The sequence below is a fragment of the Triplophysa dalaica genome, chromosome 19 (genome assembly GCF_015846415.1).
Source record: "Triplophysa dalaica isolate WHDGS20190420 chromosome 19, ASM1584641v1, whole genome shotgun sequence".
In the NCBI taxonomy this organism is placed as follows: Eukaryota; Metazoa; Chordata; class Actinopteri; order Cypriniformes; family Nemacheilidae; genus Triplophysa; species Triplophysa dalaica.
Genome location: NC_079560.1, coordinates 6,070,252 through 6,081,067, shown reverse-complemented (window position 1 = coordinate 6,081,067; position 10,816 = coordinate 6,070,252). Strand labels below are relative to the sequence as shown.

Here is a 10,816-nt window from a genome sequence, read left to right as displayed (position 1 = left end):
TTTAACCAAAAAGACTCGACAAGGTTAGGCCAGCCTGTTAATGGCTCTTCTGTCAGGGCGATTGTAAACAGATGGCACCTTTAATTTTAGCATTTAGCTATTTAAAAATATGCAAATGACTGGAAGTAGCCCAGGCGTGCATTTCACTCATATTTGTTTATTCGCTGAGGGTAACGTCGGGGGAAGAAACTGAGGATTTCTTAAATGGGAAGTCAAGAAAACAATACTTAGTGAGAAAATAAATAGCGTGGATCGCGAAGGGATTAGAAATGTAAGTGAAGCCAAGCTCGCCGCCGTTGTTGCCTGCCAAGAACAGCGGGGGTCCTGAAACTCGCCATCGGCTCTCCTTTTCTCAAGCACGCAGCCCACCGGTGCTCTCACTCCAAATATTACTAAACGCTATTATATAGTCACTAAACCCTGTTGAAAAAAGGATGATAGATGGAAAGGATGATAGATGGAAAGGTGGATAGATAGATAGATAGATAGATAGATAGATAGATAGATAGATAGATAGATAGATAGATAGATAGATAGATAGATAGATAGGTAGGTAGGTAGGTAGGTAGGTAGGTAGGTAGGTAGGTAGGTAGGTAGGTAGGTAGGTAGGTAGATAGGTAGATAGATAGATAGATAGATAGATAGATAGATAGATAGATAGATAGATAGATAGATAGATAGATAGATAGATAGATAGATAGATAGATAGATAGATAGATAGATAGATAGATAGGCTAATCAATCGGCAGAACATGGTTATTGTGTTTGCATCTTTCTAATCCGATACACTAACATAACTGTAAACTATGTCCTATTGTTTACATGAGAGAAGTGGGTATAGGCAGTCCACGGGTGGCCTGATCCGGATTTAGTGATCAGACATGCCTCTGGCTTTCAGAAACCGTGAAAAATTCCAGACGACAAAATATATTATGATAACGCGAAAATTCGAATAAACATAAATAATTAGCCTATTTATTTTCAAATTTGACAGTTTGAATCTTTTTCAATAGTTAACAAACTGTGTACTAGATATTGACAAAGCAACAACATATCAGGAAAAACTTTATAACATTTTTTTTAAAGAAAAGTATTTAAAGCATTGTATATATTTTTCTCCATAAAATCAATTTTAGTACATAAAAGATTAAAGGTAGCCTATATATTGTTTGCATTTTCACAGCTTACAAAATGATTACCTGGGTAAATATTTAAAATCCCTTCGATTTGTGGCTACTTTGTCACACCACTGGGCGATCCGGTACAAGCTATTGATGCGAGCCAGTATCTTAATCCAGTGCATTTCCCTGTAAATAGCTTTATGCATGAGAAAAGCACGGAGTCCCCCCACCGCGCATACACAAATCACTCCAGAATTAAGATACACTCGTGCCTGTTTGGATTTTCTACAGTGCACTTTTAGTATGTATCTGTAGATATCATGCAAATTACGCTTTTTTTTATTTTTGCAGTTTGTTGCAGTAACAACAATTACAAGTTTTACCCGCTGCAATAAATTCACAAAAAATAGACCAATGAATTGTTATCATCTTTTAAGAAAACCATCCTCAAAAGTCTTAAATGAAACTGAAACAGCATCTTCTTCTGGTCCGAGATGTTTTGACAAATGATCCTATTGAAGAACACCGCTATCCTTAACAGATAACTAAATACATTTTGTGTATTTCTCTCGAATCAATGTCGCAAATTTAGCCGAAAATAGTACTAATATGGCTTTACTTCCATCAACATTTATAGACGTTTTACTAAATCCACTGTGAGACCTTGAAGGGAATCCGAGCGCACCAATATTTAAACACGTTCCCATGGCAACGTGGCCGTGATTGGCCACCGCAGCGCAAGTATAAGAAAAAAACGTCACCAAATCTGAATACGGATGCTCGAGGCTCCCGCGAACTGAAACACAGTGATGTAAAAAGTGTCGGTGTGAGGTGAGTGGACACAAGCAGGTGGACAGAAATCTCAAACCGTACACACAGTAGAAAATAAGAGGAAAGGTGGAATGTATTCACGTTAAAACCGTCCTGGAAAAGCTTTAGCAACGACTTTTTTTCCAGACTGGCGTTTTTTTTAGCAAACTGGATTTCTGGATTCCGACAGGTATAATGCATAACAATCACGTCCGGAGTGTTTACCTCTAGGCGTGGTGGAAACTCATCCTCAAGACGGAGCATTTGTTCTGCTGTTGCCCCCCTCTCAAAGAAGCCAAGACGTTGCTCCGCACAGAATCGTGTGGCCCCAATCCGAGGCGCGGTGCCCGTTCGGGAAGGTCGGCTCTCGGTCCCATCCAGGGCGAAATGATGGTGCACTGCGCGGGGTGCGAGAGGCCCATTCTGGATCGGTTCCTCTTAAATGTTCTCGACCGTGCATGGCACGCGAAGTGTGTCCAATGCTGCGAGTGTAACTGCAACCTGACTGAAAAATGCTTCTCCAGGGACGGAAAACTCTATTGCAAAATTGACTTTTTCAGGTAAGATCTGAAGCGGCTCGCACTTGGGCTGCCTCACCTCGTCAAACTTCTGGACTAATCCTCATGTGAAGAATGTCGTGTAGGATTTACCTTGTTTTCCTCGATGTGGATAAATCTCAATTTGTGGATTAACCTGACTAAAATGTGTAATGTGCTTTAAAACCTTTGATCCTCCCTAACATCGCGTCATTCATTAATAGCTTTTGATTGATGACCATTCATCGTTTACTGTATTCACACATTTCGGCTTGAGAATTCCTCTTGAAGCAGTTGAGATCTCTAGTACCTGTGATCGTGGGAAAAGGTGTCTGTTTCTTAATTGTGAAACATTAACATTTAAATGTTTATTATAATTTTAAACAGACAATTGTCTGTCGTGTTTAAAGTTATTGTTATTAGGTGTTATTTGAACCGTGATTGTTATTGGATTACCCACGCGGGGCACAAGCTGCTGTTTGCGTTTTTATATTTATTTAGTTGTAGGCCTATTAATATACTAAACTATATATTATATATGTGTCTGTATTATAATCATGTACGTTTAAAACAAACGAAAATTGGTAAAAGCAAGAATGTTAAGATCATTGAAATGTTGATAAAAAATACTATCATTACTGTAATACACCACTCCACAGTCAGGTATTTATCTACAAGGCTAGTTGAATCTTCCAACATAACTTTTAAATACTTAATATTGTTTAAATAAAAGCTTTTTTAATGTAATTATTTTATTTGGTATTTTATTAGGTATCTGCGAAAATAAACATCAAAACACTTAAATTGCATACCTGCAATGCAATTTTAGCATTAACCAATGGCCCAAACCATCTGCTTTACTTTTTTTAATCGTTAGTGTAGGTAAATTCGTTCTTTCGGCTTTTCTTTTAGTTTACATTTTACTGAGCTATTTAACGTCATACAGTGTTTAAGCTTTCGTATGAGCCATTGTTATCCCAAACGGCCTTGACCATCACGTTCTATAGGGCCCATGCAGCTCTGTGCTTGAATGTGGAGCCATTAGTGGGGCGAAACAGTAATCACCCGTAATGCGTCCATTTGTTGTGTAAGTAGTGTTATGGCCTTTCACTGGGAGAGATGCATTTGAAAGGCGAGAGAGCGACTCGATACCATAACAAATGGGGAAAGATTTAGTACATTAGTGTTAAAATAAACCGGAGGGGAGAAACAGAAGGGAGTGCAGTTGACGTGCCTCACTCACATTTCGAGCTGAAAGTGTGTACATTGGTTTTTTTCCTCTCATTGCCATTGAAATATGAATTTAGCGAACTGTATGGCCTCATCTTATAATTGTCACTTCTTTATTTTTTTACATTTAAAATAAACGGACTAACAAATAATAATGGGCGGATTATCTCTTGTTTTAAAGACAGAATAAATAAGCATTAACACAATAAAAGCAGGATCAAATTAGAAATGTAGAAAATGTATGAACCCAAACATTTATTCGCTTGCGTTTTGTTCCAACGAACAAACAAACGAACGACATCTTATATTGTCGTTTTAAGTAAATAACATTATTATTTACGTGAGCTGACTTGTGTATTCGGGTGTCAATTGTTATCATCTGTTTTAACACCTCGAATTAGGCTTTGAGAACGCCTTAACATTGGTGTCCTGCCTAATCCTATAATGTCACTCAAAGCGTGTCGACTTTATCATGAGCATATTGCCAAATTCCTTCAGAATTATGTAGAGTTGAAAGCTTGTTTTTTATTTTGCTGAGATGTGTGCGTTTATCATAATCGTTGCTTCATTGTTTTAATTGGTCTGTGTTTTCTACATTTAGATAATCCAATGCTTGTTGTGCTTATTATTTTATATGTTATGGTTGTATTTATTTATGTTACCCTAATGTCTCCTGCAGGCGTTTTGGTACGAAATGTGCGGGCTGCTTACAGGGCATTTCGCCCAACGACCTCGTGCGAAGAGCGCGCAGCAAGGTGTTTCACTTAAAGTGCTTCACGTGCATGGTGTGCAACAAACAGCTGTCCACGGGCGAGGAGCTCTACGTCATCGACGAAAACAAATTTGTGTGCAAAGAGGACTACATGAGCGCAAGCGCTATCAAAGAGGTCAATTTAAACTCAGGTAAGAGCCGAATCCATGAATGCATTGTGTGGTTTCAGGAGAGGCGTGTTTGTGACGGGAAAAAAATAAGAAATGTAAATATAAATAAATCTAATATATAAATGTAAATAAATATAATATATAATGTTTTAAAAATTATTTTATTTTAAAATAATAATTACTAATTACGATTACTTTAATTTTTGTATTTAAGTCTTTTGCTGATATTAAAAATGAAATAAAATAACCTTCGAAATTTCATTCACTAAAATCACGTTAAATAATGCACACTGTTTACATTATTTACATGTTTAATTGTTGTGTTTGTTGGTCATCTTTGTATACACTGGATAATGTAAACTGTTTGTCTAAATAGCAACATATTCCGTGCAAAATGCAATCTTAACAGAAAGGTCTACATGTAGGGGAGTAGATTATTTTTGAGGTGTGTTGGTTCACCATTTATTAGTGTTTTGCGAGTTTGTTTCCCAACACACCGATAACATCATTATCGCCTCTGTTTGTGGGTCAGTCCTAGTTCAATTAACGAATTTAAATAGACTGCATCGTCCAGTCTGTTCAAAGGGGACTGACAACACTAGATTCATTAATGCAACAAACGGCACTTTTGAAATAGGTGGCGAGATTATTTTACACTTCCTTTATATAACTTTTTAAAAGAGGTCCATTTCAAATGTCCAATGTGTTTATTATTAAAAATATTTCACATTTATTTGACCCAACGTGTTTTTATATCGTTTAAATAAAAGCAGATATATATTGTTACAATTATATGAATATCATTTAGTATAAAACATTTGGCTGATCACCAATAAAATGCGGGAAAGTATATATATATATATTTGAGTGTTTTAGTATTGAATTAAACGGAATAGGCCTCAAAATTATTTTACGTAACACTACGTTGATTTAGTTCATTTTTTCTTGCAGTCCAGCTAGGCAATCTTGTGTCCACCTATGAAAAAGTCTCCATAACTCATTTTGCTCAGCCCATGCGTTCTTGTCAGATAAACGTCTCTAGTCGTATATCCCCGTTCCTCAGACAATGACAAGCTGTTATCAAGCATAGCAGCCTGTCCCAAGAGACAACCAGACCTAATTCCTCCGATATTTTGCAGAAGTGAGGGTATGATTCACGTTTAGATCTCAGCTTGTTTTCTCTTTTATTTCGTATTCGAACCAGTTGAAGTCAGTCCTGGTGGAGCTCCACAAGGCCCAAGCATTTGTGCGTCGATGGCCTTGAGTTTACCATAGATAAGGAATGTATTAGTCTGTGTACAGTTAGGGGGCATGTGTAGTATGTGATATAAAATAGAAAAATACATTTGCAGTTAATTACAGAACAAATTCAATGCATAAAATGTTTATCGAAATGTTTTTTCTGGCCTGATGAAACGCTCATTTATTCTTTCAGTGTCGTCATGTACGGACCGAAGTTTATCGCCTGATCTCCCGGACCCGATACAGGACGACACGAAGGAGACGGACAATTCCACATCCTCAGATAAGGACACTAACAACAACGAAAATGAGGAGCAAAACTCGTCCACGAAACGAAGGGGACCGCGCACAACCATCAAAGCCAAACAGCTGGAGACGTTGAAAGCCGCGTTCGTGGCCACGCCGAAGCCAACGCGACACATCCGCGAACAGCTCGCGCAGGAGACAGGCCTCAATATGCGAGTTATACAGGTAAGAATTCTCAATTACTTTTTATTTAAACCCCATTTTTACCTTTGATTTTGACATTTTATTTTGTCAAGGTGGCCTACATACATGAGATTATGTATTTATGCAGTTGTTTTATTTATAGAACAATTTGTAAACGGTCAACTATAAGGTTTGGCGGTTGGTTATAGCCAGCAATTTATAACCAATAGAAATAAAATAACTTTTTTGTTTATAAATTAGTCAGACAATTCAAGAGGTTTTGGCTGATATAAACACAGTCATGGTGTAAAGTCTATGTCAAGATCAACACAATATGTGAGAGTAAAAGTTTAACCAAATCAAAAATAATTTAGTTGAGACAAATGTTTTATGTTTATTTATTTATTTAAAAAATTGTTATGGAAATCTTGGTGGACAATTTGACTTGAGAAATGATCAGATTCAGCAAATTCAAATTGTCATTTCCACATTGGCAAATCAATGTAGTCCATTTATCCATATATAAATAGGTACACTGGGCCCATCTATACCATCTTATTGAACAAACAGATTTAAAATAGAACTTGATTCTAGATGAATTATTACCAACAGTACCTTAGGTGTCTGTCTGTGAACACACATTACACTTGTCATTTTCATGTGTCAAAATCATCATCAAGAAATCACAACTCACTTTCGAAACCAGGAAGGCTCGCTGCTTTGTTTCTGAGCCAAAATGGAGACGGCCTTTGCCATGCATCCCCATTCATTTGTTATGTGTTAAATGCGGATTGTGCTCTGCGCGGGGAGCCCTCCGGAGCCATGCCGGTTCAGCAGCATGTGTGTGTAATCCCTAAGCAACGCTCACTCAGGAGGAGGCAAAAGATTTCCATAAAAATGTACCAAACAGTTAGCCGATTGTTCTCAATAAGCAGGTGTCGCCTTTGCCGTGCATGTAGAGGAATCCTTAAGTGGTTTTAGGTAGAGAACATGTTTTGTCTCACTAACACTCACTCAGTAGTCTCTCTCTTGCTAGGATTCTGCCTCCAGAGCAGACTGACTGTTGTTAGCATATATTATGCAGTGGCAATGCAGATTCAGGCATGAATGTGTTACATTGTAGCATCGTGCATAACAATGTCACCTTATGTTAGACATTTTAAAAAAAAAAGTGTTCTTTGTTCCTGTGTAAGCAGTTTATGACTAGTGCGCCATGCTGTTTGTTAAAGCACATAGGTTTGATTCTTTTAACTATTGTATTTGAGTTTGGCTGGCACAGCGGTATTTCAGATTGCTTTGGTCTTAAACCATGTTTGACAATGATGAGTCTGATATTGCATCAGTCACACTACTATAGACTTGTTGTAATGAGTTGGCTGTGTCATAATCGAGCAATGCTTGTCATCCCTGCAGCATGTCAGATATTATGTGCGTGCATGCGTGCACTCTGAATTCATAACAACATATTTATTTCTGCAGGAATATAAATGTCAGGAATACATTGTGTTATAGTTGAGTGGCTTTTGAGCACGGGACTGGGTTTGGTACACATTTAAATGTGAAACTGATTATTGTGTGCTGCTTCTCTTTATTAATAGTTATTCTGTTGTTGTCATGTTTATCCTAAAGCTGTCGTCTGTATATAGCCCGTTGTTTTGAACAGTTTCATCATGGTCTAGTGCATTAGCAAAAACCTTAAAAAACCATAGCAAGGATGTTTAGAGGAGCACTGACCAGTAACATTTTCTGTGTTATGTTGTTTGTGGGATTCTTTTATTTAATTTCAGAAGATGTTGCAAATATCTTTAAATTAACAGTTTGTGTTGATACAAAAATTTGCCCTGTCTTCTTACAATCTTTGTATGCAGCGTTGTGTGATATAAACCAACAGTGGACCATGACGAAACTCTTGTTTAGTCATTGTACTTGGTGAAATTACTCCATTAAATGCCTACATCAGCTAATTTCCATCAGGCCATCTCTTTGTTTATACAATATTTGTAAATTTGATGTTGACAAATTAATTTGAAATAATTGCACGGTTTATAATTGAAGCTTTGCCTCGCAGGTGTGGTTTCAAAACCGACGGTCCAAAGAACGCAGAATGAAGCAGCTCAGCGCTCTCGGAGCCCGGCGGCACGCCTTCTTCAGAGGACCACGCAGAATGAGGCCACTAGGAGGAAGACTAGAGGACCCGGACATCCTGGGCCCTGGAGGATACAGTTACTATGGAGGTATGGAAAAACATTCTTGCTCCCCACACAAACACAAAGAATGTTCTTTCTCACAAAACACATATTTATACACAATAATATCTTCCGTCCCCACACACCTACACTCCAACCTCAGGGATTTTCTTTTACCTTGAACACACAAAGAATCTTGCACTCAGTATCAAGACGGTTTATTAACCACCTCAGAGGTTTACAGAAGAATACCAAAAGCAGTTATTTTTGGGCGCTGATAAATTTCTGTTGTGTTAAAACCAAAACAAGATGTAAGCATATAAATATAACACGGTACAACACAACATCACCTGTGAATTGTGCCTAGGGTCGCTTTCGTAAATGTGCTGAAATTGTTTAAACAGAAACGTTGCAATTGTGTGTGTTACCTGTTGTGCTACAATTCAGCTTGGTCACTTCGCTTGAGCTGACAGGTGTTTGGTAGAAAAATGTGCTATCGTTTCATTTCTGCAATGAATAGACAACACAATACAATCAGAAGGACACAAACCATTCTTGAAATTAATAAATTAATTAAAGATTTGACATTTGCAGTGCCTTATAAAAAAGATTTCGGCGCACAAAGATGGACATACTGATCCCTGGCATTGATGATTTGACGATCTATCACTCAGTGGGCGAGTGGCATTTCTTCATAGTAAAATGTCGTTTGATGATTGATTACCACATTAAAGTATCACAATTGAAGGAAAAAAATAATGGAATTGGGGGGGACTGTTAATGACTTTCTGTAGCACTAATTATATAGGCCAACTCCTGTAGGTATGCGAGAGAAGCACGACATGCGAGTAAAAGTGTGTGCAAATGCTTTCCAACAATTTATGTTTAGGTCCTCGCTTCCCTTTCATTAGAACTTTGTGTTAACCTGCTATTAAATGAGCTGAAATCAATATTGTTCAATTTTATCTTTGTTACATCTCAGCCAAACACATCCTTTAAAAAACACTGAAACTGTCTGTCAAATAAATGTAACATTCCTTATGAGTCATAGTTCACTTATTAACTATTAAAAGAGCAGTGTCTGTTAAACAAAAGTTTAACCAAATATCCAAAGAAGCGTTTACTAACTGGGCTGTATTTTGTCATCTCTTCTCAGCAGAATACCAGGGTGATTACTACGGTCCAGTTGTCAACTACGATTTCTTCCCACATGGACCCCCGTCCTCACAAGCACAGTCTCCAGCCGAGTCCCCTTACCTCTTAAGCACAGGTGCTGGAGGCCTGGAGGGCGGCCCGCTCTCTGCTCATCACCCCTCAGACGACCAAAGGTTCACGGACATGATCTCCCACGCAGACACCCCCAGCCCAGAGCCAGGCATGACTGGCCCTCTCCATCCCAATCCACAGGGTGAAGGCGGCTTCGCAGGAGGTCCAAGTCCACCCTTCCCCCTCACCAACAACACGAGTTACAACGGCCCCATGTCTCATCCTGGTCAAGAGATGGGGGAGAATACAGTTTGGTAGGGTTGGGAATTATGGACAGAGAGGAGGTTCGGGATAAGGCTTTGAACTATGGACACCCTTCCAGCCTATCCAAACCTCTCTTCCCATCACCTTAGTTATACTGAGGGAGGGCTTCTCGGCTGGTCATGGCTCTCTGACCAGAACAAAACATGTTCACCCAATATTTGGACTTTACAGAGAAGAGACATTAAGTACAAGTGGCCACCCTCTGTCTCAAATTAGTTTCTACCGTCAAAGGATATGTATCGTCACCTGACCAATCACAATGGTTTGATTCCGTTGCTATGGTTTCCAAGTTCAATATTATGATTGTGCCATAACCAACAATAGCTCAAATGTTCATCAAGGTCTTCATCAAATGTTTTCTACTGCTGTTGACTTACTGAATTGTAAAGTTGTCGAACCGCTTCCAAATAGAAGTACGCTGGATGGTTGCACTGTTGATAAATGCTCTTGATGCATTTGATTCTAAATGCGTTTGATGGTGACGTTTACTTTCACAAGTAAACAAATACTTAAAGGTACAGTGAATGCATCTTCATTGTTGGCTTTTGTTACTTCCTTTTCCAATATGCTGAGGCTCAGTTTGTTCAGATTTATTGTTTTAGTTTCTTTCTGTCTTACAACTGGTCCGTTTGTAACATATTTGGTTAATTCATTAATTGATGAATTGGTTCATTAAACATTTCGATGAACACTAATTATACCTGTGTTCGGATAAATCTTTGTCTTTAAGAAACCCATTGCACTGTTCACATATTGATTCGTCTACAAATGTGACAATCGGTTCACTGAATTATGAATAAACTATTTCAGTCACTTGTTAGTTGGCAGGACTAATCAAGTTAAAATAAGG

General features: G+C 38.2%; 1 protein-coding gene across 2 annotated transcripts; it reads left to right on the top strand.

The window, feature by feature from the left end:
- Positions 1-2,008: 2,008 nt before the first annotated feature.
- On the top strand, positions 2,009-10,399 carry lhx5 (LIM homeobox 5). 2 transcript variants are annotated; one of them, XM_056731525.1, is made up of 5 exons: positions 2,009-2,491; positions 4,377-4,600; positions 6,015-6,292; positions 8,319-8,484; positions 9,596-10,399. In XM_056731525.1, exons 1-5 carry the CDS (start codon positions 2,319-2,321, stop codon positions 9,958-9,960), a joined length of 1,206 nt encoding a protein of 401 aa, XP_056587503.1. In that variant the 5' UTR covers positions 2,009-2,318; the 3' UTR covers positions 9,961-10,399. The 2 variants fall into 2 exon arrangements, with proteins under 2 accessions (XP_056587503.1, XP_056587502.1); XM_056731524.1 differs by having other exon boundaries at positions 9,593-10,399.
- The last annotated feature ends 417 nt before the right edge of the window (positions 10,400-10,816 follow it).